Source organism: Lampetra fluviatilis, chromosome 41, assembly GCF_964198595.1.
Source record: "Lampetra fluviatilis chromosome 41, kcLamFluv1.1, whole genome shotgun sequence".
Classification (NCBI taxonomy): domain Eukaryota; kingdom Metazoa; phylum Chordata; class Hyperoartia; order Petromyzontiformes; family Petromyzontidae; genus Lampetra; species Lampetra fluviatilis.
The window spans coordinates 8,483,630-8,497,469 of record NC_136315.1 but is presented as its reverse complement, the minus strand read 5'-3'; the positions used below and the strand labels follow the sequence as shown (position 1 = coordinate 8,497,469).

Genomic DNA, 13,840 nt, shown 5'->3' with positions numbered 1-13,840 from the left:
GTGCCCGGTGTTAATAAAGCTATACAAATTTTCTACACACAATCACTCAAGATGCCCCCACCCCACCCAAGTTATTGGAAAGAATTTATCTAAAAATGTCTACCTTAGATATAACTGCTATGAATGCTTTGCCATTTGCATCTTCGCCTATTGGCATTTTCTTTGGTCCCTACAGCAGTGGTGAGACAAACCACTGCTGTAGGCCCATCGGTTTCAAGGACAATGCATACACTACCAAAGCACGTTAGTTCGCATGTTTTACCACAAGCATGTATGGATAATGCAGACTTGATGCCCTGTAATGGGTGTCTATTTTGACATTTTTTTTATATCTTAACACATCCTGCATTATATGCCAGAAAGGGTAAAAAGCCAGAGTAAATAAGTAATATTTTAAAATACTTTTTAAAAAACACGCTTTAATGAAATGTACCCTACTCGTAATGGCAACACTCCACGACTCCAGGAAGTGGCCGCAAAGCTTGCCAAAGCGTGAGGGACCGTGCTGATTTACAGACAACGTCAGTTGAGCGTGGACAATTAGACCCAAGCCGAAACATAACATGTAAAAATGAATGTTTAAAAATACTTTTTTATTTTTTTATAGAATATAGTGCTGTCATCAGTATGACATAAGTATACCAAGTTTGCAGTCGATGCCACATTGGGAAGTGGGTTAAAATTGAGTTACAAGATTTGAGGATACGACAACAACGACAACAACAGACAGAGTGAGTTAAAGAAAAAAGTGTAAAAAGAAAGAACTTAATAAAAACTCTCGATTCCCTCCGGCTACAGAGGGAAAGGGAGGGGAAACGCAGACGGCGGGAATGGAACAGGAAAGACGCGAGCTCACGTAGCTGAACCAGAATATTTATTGTTACTGGAAGAATCCGATGAACTGCAAAGCTCTTTTCACAGATGTCCAGTAGGAGCACAGGGTAAGAACGTTACAACAACAAACAGTACAAAAACACGACACGAGTGCCAAGTACAAGAAAGGTAAACAAATCAGCCAAACACATAGAAATAAAACTAAACCATCCCCATCCTCACCATTGGAACCTCATTTGCCAGAAGAAAAAATATGATAATTATTTTTTTACCCTTTTATCTGGCAACAAAACTGACACCTTTTTTATTTTTTGTGTAAATGCTTACCCCGAGCTCTCATACTCTGATGGTGCGCCTTTTGGCGTCATCTGGTCCAACACCATGTGAGACTAGGCTCTAAGGGAAGCTGTCTCGGGTGTGGACCAATCAACTTCAAGGATAGTGCATACATTATCAGAGTTATGTTTTTTATTTGCATTATGACTGCAGGTATTGTGGTCTATGCAAACATGACTCCTTGTAAAAAAAAAAGCTGTCAGTTTTGTTACCAGATAAAAGGGTAAAAAAAAAACAATTATCACATCCCCATCCGACCAGGAAAAGCCCAGAGATTTTAAATTATTTTTCACGAGCATTATTGGAGGGGGGGGGGTAAGAACCGAGTCGTGGTGAGCTGTTCCAAGAGCAGTCCTAGCGCCGCATCTCGGCGGGTCGTGGAAACGCGGCGCAAAACATTTCAGGAAATAAAAAGTGTACGAGGAAGCCGAGTTAGCGGGCCGTGTAACGGGCCGCCCGGCCCGAGATCAGACCTGCTGCGCCAATCTCTGGTCGAGGTTCCTCTGGTCCTCAACCAGGTGTTCGTATTTCCCTTCCCGCAGGGTCCTCACCTCCTCCTCGGTGAGCATCCTGGAAGGCAAGAGCCGCACGCTCACCGTCACGACTCCAAACGTGACGCGGCCCCTGTTGCTCACCAACCGGGACCTCCTAAATCACTCACCAGCATGACCCCTCGCTCACCAACCGTGACCCCTCGCTCACCAACCGTGACCCCTCGCTCACCAACCGTGACCCCTCGCTCACCAACCGTGACCTCTCGCTCACCAGCGTGACCCCTCGCTCACCAGCGTGACCCCTCGCTCACCACCGTGACCCCTCGCTCACCACCGTGACCCCTCGTTCACCACCGTGACCCCTCCCTCACCACCGTGACCCCTCCCTCACCACCGTGACCCCTCGCTCACCAATGTGTCCCCTCGCTCACCACCGTGACCCCTCACTCACTCACTCAGAAAGACCTCCCGCAGCTCAAGATGAGCGTGGGGCGGCACTCATCACCGCTGCTGGCCAGTGGTGAACATTCCACGTTTCTATGAACAGGGCCCAACGGCACCGTGGGATGAGCGCACGTGTGACAACGCGCAAAGTGGGCACTCAATTTATCGATCACAGAGGGATGACGGGCCGCGTTCACACCAGACTGGGAATTGAACTCGTGATCGGCTGATTGGTAGTTGAATTGCGGTTGTGTTACCCTTGCAACCACCTGTAATGAATGTTTACAACTTAATCACAGGTTTTTGCTTGGCTTCTATCTGATAATCTCGGAGGTGCTGACTCAGTGTTCCAGCACAGCAATTATGAGCCCCCTTGGGTTACAAAACGATACATGCTAATGATATTCTAATTGTAATTTTATTGCAAATTCCAACGTTGAAGATGCAGTTTGGTTGTGCGAGATGATTTCACTGCATTATCGGTAATGCTGCACTCGTATTTACATGTTGTTTGAGTGGTCCCTGTTGAATACCATTCGCGTAATGAAATAGAAAAGAAAACATTGTGGCTTTCTTAAGAATTTTGAATGACATCATACCTTGGGTTGGAGTTGACACTGCTGTAAACCTGCAAAAATGACAAATTTGAAACACTCTTTCAATAATTTAAAACACATTCGTTGCAAAATGCACAACAACAGTTTAAAGACGTTTAATAAAAACAAAAACATTGAATCAAACACGACAAAGCATCCTGACAAACAGCACGGAAAGAAAAGTTTAAACAATTTAAAGAACTTAATTGCAACGTCAAGAGGGAATCGGAGACGCATCAGAGAATGACTCTTCTATATTTTGTATTTGTATATTCTATTATTATTATTGATGCTTTTTCACTCAGGAAAGTCTAGCAGATTTGTCATGACTTTTTTCCCTGCCAAGTTTTTTTTGCAGTTGGGGGAAACGATTGCTCTATATAATTTTCCAACAGAGTAAAACTTTCGTGTAATTTGTTTTTTTATTGCGACCGTGACGCCGACACACAATGAACTAACTCTTGAAAATGACGTCACAGGCTCTTAAACGTCAGCAGGAATCGAGCTCGAGTCGCCGTGTTCGTAGCGCAGCGCGCTAACCACGACAATTACCACTCCCCATGAAGTTCAACATACAACGTAGCGGGATCTGAAATCAAACCCTACCTCATCTTCTTCCACCAAGTTTTCAAACTGCAAGAGAGGAGAATAACGAAGAATAACAATTTGCACGTAGAGTGGCACTTGCTTACCTGCTTAGGGCGACTCAAAGCGCGACTACACCACAACACCTCATCTCAACGATTCAAATGCCCTTCTGCCGTCTAGCCGAGGGGACCCCACAGAGGCCAGCTGTCCCGGCGCCGCACATGGTGGGGGGGCGCAAGTCGGCGATTCACAACATTTGGTGATCCATTTGACCGCCTCCTACTTTTCAACACTTGTGTAATGTAGCTCTCAGAGAGACACCGTCTCGTCTGTCCGTATATTTATTGTGAATAAAGTCCACCAGCAACTCGACGAGTAACCATGAGTGACTACGTACACTTGGTTAGTTAGACGACTCTATTCTGGGACATCACAGCTTCTGGTCTCGAGACATCTCGAAGACGATGGAGACGACCCGTTTCCAAGGCAACGACACCAACAGCTCGTGCCGGCTCTGAAGCCTCGCCCGGTCCTGGCCACGCCCCTTAAGCCTCGCCCGGTCCTGGCCACGCCCACATTCTCGAATTCTCCTCGCCACACCTGCCTCTGTCAATCACCGGCCTAGGGACCCGTCCATAAATGACGTCACCCGGATTTTGGACGATTTTTTACCCACCCCATCGTCACAAAAATTCAACCCTCCCTCAAATATGACGTCACAAAGCTCTGCTTCTCCCCCCCCCCAAATAAATAAAACATGCTTCAAATCGCTTTAAACTATTGTCATTGTAGTGCGTATTTAATGTGGCGCTGCACTCTGATGTTGTAGGAGAAAACATTTATTAAAAAGTATGTTTAATTAAGTAGAACGTGTTGTCGATATTTATTTAAAGTTGCGCATTTTGATGTGACGTCACATTTCTCAACCCCCCCCCCCCCCTCGTCACACATCGTCACAAATATCTGACCCCCTCCCCCTAGGTGCGTGACGTCATTTATGGACTGCCCCCTAATTACACTTCCCCCACCATTGGATCCCGTGCTCCCCCTCACGTGACCCTGTCAACGTTTGTCTCATCAAACATCATTAGCATGTCCATTGTAACCATGGTTCCCGGGGAACCATACTGTCCCACTATCGCTCCGTACTGTCTTTACACTTGGATTCATACTGGTAGGAACCTCCTGGTTACACCAGCTCACAGGGGATTATTGTGTCCGTCCGTCCGTCGTGCATACAAAAATGGGAGGGGTGGGTGGGGCTGGGTGGGGAGGGTGGGGAGGGGCTGGGTGGGGAGGGTGGGGAGGGGCTGGGTGGGGAGGGTGGGGCTGGGTGGGTGGTGGGAGGGGTGGGGCTAGGTGGGGAGGGGCTGGTCACCCCGTGGTGCCCCAATAAAACTCAACGTTTAACCTACTCACGCCGGCTTGTGCCCGCCCTCACAGTCGGGCATATTTGCGGAATACACTACGCCGCCGTTGACCCTGGCCATTGACCGAGCAATCCAACGTTCCTACCAGCTCCCTCCGCAGGAATGTGTATATTGCGAAAATGATGGCTCCGTATCTTACAGAGGAAGCAGGGTGCCAACAGATGTAACGAGTTGTACTGAGATTGGCGAGAGACGGGTCGAGACTCTGAGATAGGATGCAGTCTTCTCACATTAATAATTTTTCCCACGTGACTTTGGCGGGGTATCCATAAATAGGTCGTGCTGTGTATGCATTGCCGATTTTTTGAATGCCCAATTTCTAGATTTAGTAGTCACGATTCAACGTATCGAGCTGCTCAAATGAGACGTGAGCTCATCTCCATCGGCAAACATGTGCCAGTGGTGTGAACTCTACATTCCCATGAAAGAGGCCAGTTCTGCCAAACCATTAAGCACTATTGACTTCTTAGAAAGTGATACTCCTTTTACAAACCCCCACAGGATGATGGGAAAAGTTGACCTCAAATTCGGGAATTAAAAAAAATGTTATGGTTGGGATTTTCGGCAAGTTAATTTGTGTAGAAGAAACACTCCCAATTGTGAAGTTACAAGTTAAAATCTCGGCTTATTTTAATGTGATGATTATCATCATCCGTGTCATCATCCTTATGCCAATGAGTGATACAAATGAGAGCAGATCATACCTCGATGGTTGTATGCTCTGCGGCGTAGCCAGACTTAAAATATTTAGACCTGCAAAACAAAACGAGAACATCAACTTATTAAACACTCAAAACAGACACACGAAGCGTCTCAACACGTGGGCCACGTGACTCTGCAATGTGTGTACATCAGTCACACCACAAGGGAATACAAATAACGTTAGGTCTAGTCTTAAAGGCCTCGATGTGTGTGCGTGTGTGTTGTGGGGACCGATGGTGTAGCGGTTAGCGTGCTGCGCTACAAACCCGGCGACCCGAGTTCGATTCCAGCTCACGGCCAACACCAGTGACAAATATCTGAACCGGGTCCTGGGCCTTCCCCCTAGGTCGACTCAGCCTCAAATGAGTACCTGGTGCGGTGTGTAAACATTGCCACTGGGGAGATAAAGGCCGCCGGGCGTGGTGCTGGCCACCCACCCCCTCGTGTACCGTGCCGGCCTTCATAGGTGCTCGCCAACAGCACTTTGGCCCAAGAGTCTGTTTAAGGCTACACGGGGTGATCTTTGTGTTTATTTTTGTGTGAGAGGAAGCTCAGATAATGCACAGAAAAGCCACTCCTAAAGTGGATATACCACTTGAACTCCGCTGCACAGAATGTAGGTCTCAAAAGCTGAGAAACACTAACGTTAACAAAAATACCGTGAAAAGTGAGTATATTGTGAGTAGATCGTGTAAGTAGTATAATGAGTGCGTATTGTATTTGGATACTTAAATTTTTATTAGTTTGTTCTTTTAAGTCTGGCCAGGCGGTGCTGTTAGAGGTGCTCTTGGCCGATAATCAGAAGGTTGTGAGTTCATATCCCAATCGGGAGTTAAATGAACCTCTCTTCACTACCTCATCGATAAAAAATAAGGATCTGTTCTTTTGTAAAAACATGTTTCTCTGCGTCCATGCTGCCGTCCACCGGTGACTTAGTTCGTTTTAAGAATAAGCAATTCCCGTTGGGAGCATGGAAAGTGATGCAGAGAGGATTTTGGGGGTGGGCATTATGTACCCACTACCCATGAGCCTCACTGTTTCTTCCTCATCTCTGAGCGAGCTGAAGACAGGGGTTTTTGCTCTTTGTTAATACGTAACCAGTGGACAGTGACATTGACACGCAGAAATGACTATTGCAGTGTTAGTTTTTCTCAGTTGCGCTTGAATAGCTCGCCGATGTGTTTTCGCGGTTATGCCACACGTTATTCCCAAGGGGCGTTCGACCCGTGCGTGTCACGAACACGCGATGTGACCGTGGCAATACATCGAAGAGATAAAACTGACGAATCGCTTTGTGGGACATCAAGACTGGCAGTCGCATGAAGAGGTTGGACCCCACTTTCGGAATCTGAAATTCCACCTTTGTCTTGACGATTACCATCGAACACACGTGCCCGTCCTAGCCCGTTAAAGGTGACTTCCGTGATTAATTTGACAAATTAACCACGCTGCTCTTAGCTGTCTCGCACATTAATAATGGTCCAATTACGACGCACAGTGCCATGCAAATTCCCGCACCTCCGATTAGCACGGTTGGCTACTTACGGCACGAAAGTTGTTCAACATACATACATGCGATGAAATAAAATTAATAATACATTTATTTTGGGATAGATCGTGGAGATATAATGCCAATTTTCAGCCACCCCATAGAGGCAATAAAATGAAGTTGTCGCGCGGACAAATTATGCTAATTTATTATTTTTTTTGTTGCAAACTGGGATGTTAAAAAGCAAAGCAAAATTGTTGACGACTTTATACGACGTTTCGCTGAAGATCACATCCGCCATCGTCAGGTGTTAACAGCGGCTCAGCTCTCGCGGCAAACATTATCGCTGATCGATTTGGGCCACTAAATCATTGTTGGGATTCAATTATCGATCTTGGTTTCACGGAAAATAATAATGGACTGCGGTTCAATTTTAGTAACGATCAAACCGATTTAGCACGTGCAGACATTCAAACTACACGTCGCAATGTTTCAATGTTCCAAAGGGGACCAGTGGCAGAACTCATCAGCGACAAACAAATACAAAGATCCCCCATATAGCCTCAACACTGTTGGGGCAAGTGCTGTTAGCAAGCACTTTTGAAAGCCGATGTTTACACATCGAACCAGGTGCTCATTTGAGGCTGAGTCGACCTAGGGGAGGCCCAGGACCGGTTCAGATAATCGTCACTGGTGTTGGCCGTGAGTGGAAATCGAACTCAGGTCACCAGGTTCACAGCGCAGCGCGCTAAACGCTACACTACCGCTCCCCACGCACACACACGACTCAAGTTAATGAATGATTTCGCTATGATTCGCGATCCAAAACGCACAATAATTCCGTGGCATGCGTCCAATTGACGACCGGATGGTCAGCGGCAATTTGCGTGGACCACGCGTGACTGTGCATTCTGCCACCCAAACTTGCCGCGGCTCCACGTTCAACTTGAATCCATGTCAAGGCAATTGGCATTTTGCATTCGGCCAAGTGGAGCGGTGGCAGAGCGAGGGGGCTTGCAATCGAAATGGCCGCGAGTTCAAATCCCGGTTGCGGGTTGACTCGCCCCCTCGTCATCACTACGGAGTCGATAAAAAAAACATTCGTACAACATCGTGGGGAAGTCACAAGTGCTTATCCTATGGATAAACTCGCCCTCTGCCAGAGGATTGTGGATTTTCAACTGCTGGCTCATGGCTTTAAACAGGAGATCAAAATCCGAATATTGATTTATTCTGGAGGAATCCGATGAGCTATCAAGCTCTTTTTCACAGATGTCCAGTAGGGGTGGGTCAAAAAGTTACAGCAGCAACAAAAAACACGATAGGATTGCAAAGTATAGGAAAGACGAGCACCGCCTCACGGTTTCATGTACATTCAAACCAACTCCTGCAGTCACGGAAGTTATAAGTCAAAATCCAACTCAACATCTGAAGGTTAATAATAATGAACCACCTGCAGACGTGGAAGAAAGTTCACTATCAGGGTGTTCACCGGGATAGGTTTAATGTCAATTTGTAAAGTAGTGTTAATAATGAGCGACGATTGTATGTTTGACAGCGCCTACGATCGTTACAGACGGGATACACCTTGCGTAACGCGGCCGCTGTAGGAGCCGCGACCCCACACAAGTGAATGCATCCCTGCGGCACGCTCATTATGAACGGCGGATCGTTATAGTTCAGCACGGTCCATCATGTAACGAGATAATACGATGTGACACTGCATATCTCGTCACGGTGAAGTGATGCTCCACATTTGGTGCGAAACCGAAGCAGGCTTTCGGCTGTCACTTCCAGTTTCACACGAAGCGTGCACCGTCCTTTGGGCTAGCAACTCGGCTGACTCGACATCAGCACGGATACAACAACAACAACAACCGCCATTCGCCACTAAGTGGCGGTGACGTCACCACGACGCTTGTGCCAGGCCATGTGCACCTTGAGGCCACGTGATACACGCACGCACACACACGCACACACACACACGCGCGCCCCCTCACAGACAACCCCGATGACGTGGCACTTTTGCGTGGGCAGCAGTCTTTGTGCAGTGTGAAAAGAAACCTGAATCTCCCCGTCCAATTCCCCGAGTGAAATCGACGGGGCGTCTCTAAGTGGGGAAAGTGAAGCAATTTGCACGGATTGCTGGCGCCCTCCAATCAGTCGGGCAACGCCAGGTAAGATTTTCTTCAGGAGGAATGCTTGCGCCTCAACAACAACACTAAGAACAGCAGCAGCAACAACACCACCAAGAAAAACTCCTGAAGGTAATGTAACGAGAATTCCAGAGTAATACGAGCCACCCGTTTCAGATCAACGATGCATCTCTGTATGCCACGGCCTTACTGTTTGTAAGAGATGTGCCGAATCCTCTGCTGGGTGGGTCGGTGAATCGGTCGCAGCAAAAAAAATCAGGCATCAATAATGCCGGGACCAAATCAGCCCCAAATGCGCCCGACCTCGTCAGATTTCTGAAGCTATGCCGGTTTGAGCCTGGAGCGAACTCGTTCGGGCCGAGCGCCTTGCAAAAACAGGTTGCCGTAGTCCGCGCTGCGAAGGCACGTGGAGGGCATTGCGGCGAGTTCCACTGACGCACGGCGCTTCGACAGTCGACGCTCTCCCGCCTTCGCGAACCCACGCGAAACCAGCCAGGTGAAGTATGGTCAAGCTACTCCCCCCTCAGCTTGCGCGGCGTAGGGAGGCCCTCCATCCTGCAGCGTGTATCGACAAGAGGGCTGTTACGCAAGTACACGTCCGAGGCAGAAATCGTTTTAATTAAACCGGTGTGTCTTGTGCGGCCTTGAAGATACGAACATCCCGTGGAAAATAAAAACCAATAGCAACTGCAGTGATGGCGCTCACTTAATTGTGGGCTGATGAACGCCGAGCCATTTGAGGAATGCGCCGCTTTCACCTAGCTAATAGAATCAACGTTTTTACGGGGAGGGAAGATGGGTCCGCATTTATTGGGCGAATGCCAGCCCCCAGATAAACAATGTACCGTTCACTCAGGCTGAACTGAGCCGCATTAGGTCCAATTCCACTGATGGCATCGGCCTCTCGCCAGTTCCACCTTCCATCTTCTGCTCAATGCCCCAGTTGTTGCACCGTTGACGGGCGACCGCCAATCTCTGCTGCTGCAGTCTTGCACCGTCTGGCGTCAGGGTCTTCCCGTTGTCACACAGTCCAAACATCTCAACCTCCTTTGAGCTCTGTTTCCTGCAGTCTCCCAAGATATCGCTTTCAGTCTCACCAACACCAACCTGTCTGGCTTCTGGTCTTCCCCTCGTCACAACGGTCCAAACATCCTCGTTGGCTCTTTCGGAAAAGTCACGTAGATAGAAAAAAAATAGATCACGACGTTTCGATCGCAACAAGAAACAGACTGCTGTGGACGAGGCATTATACAGCAGTCCGTTTCTTTCACCTGAAGATGATCGCTTGTTGTTGTGATCGAAACGTCGTGATCTATTATTTTATTTTTTATTTTCTATCTACGTGACTTTACCGAAAGAACCAAAGAGTATGAATTCCTGCAGTTACGGAAAGCCTCAAATCAAGAAAGTCCAAACATCTCAACATCTTTCAAGGTCCAAAATGGGACTATTCTTTGTCCTTATCAAAGCATGAAAAAATAAGAGGCGGCTTTACCCTTTCTGGCAATATAAGAGGTGTTAAGATGTTCAAACACCAAATAGAAACCGTTTGCAAGGAATCAAGTCTGCATTAACCACGCGTACTTGCGGTGAACATGCAAAATAAACGTGTTCTGATAACATATATGCATTGTCTTTGAAACTGAATGGCTTACACCAGAGACGGCCTTCTTTAGGGCCTAGTCTCACCAGTGTCAGACCAGGGAACGCCAGTTTCCCCATTACCATCATCTCTGGCTTCGAGTCTTTTCCCCATCCCATTGGTCGCCAATCCCTGGGCACCACAACGACGACTATAACCCACCCTTCCACTGCCCTGTACACTCATCGCAACCTCCTCTTCCTGATCGTATTCACAACACTTTCTCGCCTCCCCCCCTCTGTCTAATCACGAGTTTTAAGTTGTTTGCGCAATCGTTAAAAGGGACATTTCCAGCATCTCGTTAAACAAAATGTCAGTTGAGTATATATCTTCTTAAGTCTGTTGATTCTATTTAGCTCTACTACTCTCTTGGCATTTCATTAACCTTATTCTTACAAGGCGCCTTTAGACATTAGTGGAAGGCGCCGTACAAATAAATGTAAATGATCAATTATCATTAAACAAACGTCAGTTGAAAACGGGGTCGTTGTTGTTGTTATTGTTGCAAGAGACCAAACGGCAATCTCTGCCCACGCTACATTAAACCTCCGCCAATAAACTAGAAAGATATTAAATGTCGTGCTTAAGAGTGTTAAACACGATTTAAAAATCAATGTGCGTGGTTTCATGCATGAACTATATCCGTTACAACACACATCCCCGCACATTGTCCAAACACGTGACGTGCGCCATTTTCCTCCTAAGCATCATCAATTAACAAAAATGAGTCACCATTTAACTGACAATTTATGGTGGGTATGAGCACGTGCATACATTTCTCAACTTCAGGCTTTACATTGCTATTAAAATGTAAGAAACCACGTGTCACCAGCTATAACCGTAACGCTGATAGTGGTTTACAATGAGACCATCACCAACAAGACGGTGGGTAGCTATGCATCTGTGATCTGGTGCTTTGGAAGCAACGGTTGCCAAACTACCAGACCATCTGGGCTGTGATGTGGCCCGGAGATGGCAGTACAGCAAATTGGGGTCATGACCCCCCTCCCTGTGGACGTTAAGAACTACATTTTTAAAATATATTTTTTATTTTACCAGTTAAGGGCCACTGATTTTTTTCCAGCTCTTTTTTTCAGAAGCGACCTGGCTACAAATGATAGCTCAACGAAGTGGCTTAACATCGTCGACAAATTCGAAATACACGGGCATCAGGGTCGGGACGGAACCCATGACCTCCTTCATACCAGGCGAGGTAATAAACATCTTGCGCCACCTTGAGGAGGAGCCAGGTGGATTGGTGGCCATTTCAGGACAGTGAGGAGTGGTACATAATTAAAAATCTTTCATCCATAAAAAGATAGACCAACAGCTGATGATGATGCATGAATGAATGCAATCCTCGCAGCATTTAGTTTTAGTGATGGACTGGGGGGGAGGAGAGGAGAGGAGGGGGATCAAAAATCTACACGGCCATGGGGAGAACATACAAAATTCCATATATGCAGGCGTCAGGGTCCGGATTGACCCCACGACCTCCTGCATACCAGGCGAGGGAGTTACCATCTCGCCACCACGGCGCCCCTTAAGAGCGGCATCTCCTTGTATGCGCCGATGAGGTTTGGCTCGGCGCTGTGCTCCGTGTTTTCCCCCCAGTGACTGATGACTGCGTCTGCCCAACCGCGCACGACGCGCAGTGCACGTCGCAATTGCTCACTTCAACAGACCACGTGGGGCTTTGTGGTCTGTGAAGCAATATTGCCGTTGCTTTCTCTCCCCCTGGCGTGTCATCTAATTGGACCGATAACTCGATGTTGGGAAGCAATACTCCCATTCAGCAGCCACGAGAAATGGCTGCGAGAGTCATGTACAGTTGAACATAATTACAGCTCTCTCGTCGAGTGGTAAGCACGGTTGCCGCTTGTTAGAGGTGCAACGGTGGTGGGATGTTAACTACTTTGCCTGGTACACAGGAGGTCGTGGGCTCGATCCTCTACCCCGACGCCTGTATATTTGGAGTTTGCATGTTCTCCTCGTAGTGGCGTGGATTTTTCTCTGGGTCCTCCGGGTTTTCCCTCCACATTAAGAAACATTTGTTGAGAATATTTGGCTGCGAAACATTTCCACACGCAAAACCATTTCGTTGAGCTATCATTTGTGGTCATGTCCGAAAAAAAAGAGCTAAAAATCTCAGTGGGCCTTACGTGGTGAAATTAAAATAGTTTAGTTTCTTGCTTGGGGAGGTCTTCATCCAGCAGTGGGATCGATCATGGCTGATGATTATATTTTTCTTGAAGCATTTATCTTTATTATTAAGGCTACTCCAGATAAAACATCACTCGTGCTCCCGAGCGAAAAACACAATGTAAAAACATGATCGATTCTTCAAGTTGTGTGACCCTGAGCTGTAATACTTCGTTGAATTACCTTGGTGGGGCAATAGGTACACCCATAGGTTTCAGTCGTGGATTTTTATTGATGCAAGTCGGACGCATATCGCAGGCTTCTACCGTGGCCATGTATTCATTCTGGAATAATGATAACAGCAATATTGATAATATTGCCATGTTTTAACCATAATTTGCCGCGCTATTATGAATCTACCACGTATGAAAGCCTCGGCACGCCGTGTCGGTCACAAGGGTTGCTCGACCATACTTCACCACGCTGGCCAATGTGGGTTGGCGAAGGGGGAGGGCGATTATCGGTTCAGACATCACTCGCCGATGTTGTTAGCTACGACCTGGCAGTAGCCAGGTTCATAGTGCAGTGCTAACTAAACACACACTCTGCAACTACGCCAGCCCATTTGTTGCTGCATGTTGGCAATGTCGATTCAATGAATTCGCATATTTGCATGCCGACATTCGTGCAAACTGCATCTTCACAACGCTGCAACGTTGAATAATCAAGAGGAGAGGAGGCATTTTCCAAAACAGAAATTCTGCCACAAAAAAATGAGTGATGTACGAGTTGAACTTGTGAACAACACACCGTGACGAACACTCTCACCATCCCACCACACTCCTTAACCCCCTCCCCCCTTCACCAATCTCCTCGCAATTCAAAAAAGACAAAGTTAACGTTTAATGAGGAATCAGCAGCCATTAGTTGCAGCCCTGCGATTTCTTGCTCGCACCACTGCCGACGGAAGGGCCTCCAATAGAAGGG

The 13,840-nt window shown here is 47.2% G+C and overlaps 1 protein-coding gene across 2 annotated transcripts in view; it reads right to left on the bottom strand.

The window, feature by feature from the left end:
• The window catches only part of AP1AR (adaptor related protein complex 1 associated regulatory protein), a 40,463-nt gene that overhangs the window by 8,602 nt on the left and 18,021 nt on the right, over positions 1 to 13,840 (bottom strand). Inside the window, exons 2-5 of one of the 2 annotated variants that reach the window (XM_078875481.1) lie at positions 5,427 to 5,475; positions 3,311 to 3,337; positions 2,708 to 2,736; positions 1,644 to 1,740 (exon numbers count right to left, since the gene is read on the bottom strand). In XM_078875481.1, coding sequence (XP_078731607.1) covers positions 1,644 to 1,740; positions 2,708 to 2,736; positions 3,311 to 3,337; positions 5,427 to 5,475 — 202 coding nt within the window. The remainder of the gene's footprint in view (positions 1 to 1,643; positions 1,741 to 2,707; positions 2,737 to 3,310; positions 3,338 to 5,426; positions 5,476 to 13,840) is intronic. The other variant, XM_078875482.1, reaches the window with a different exon arrangement.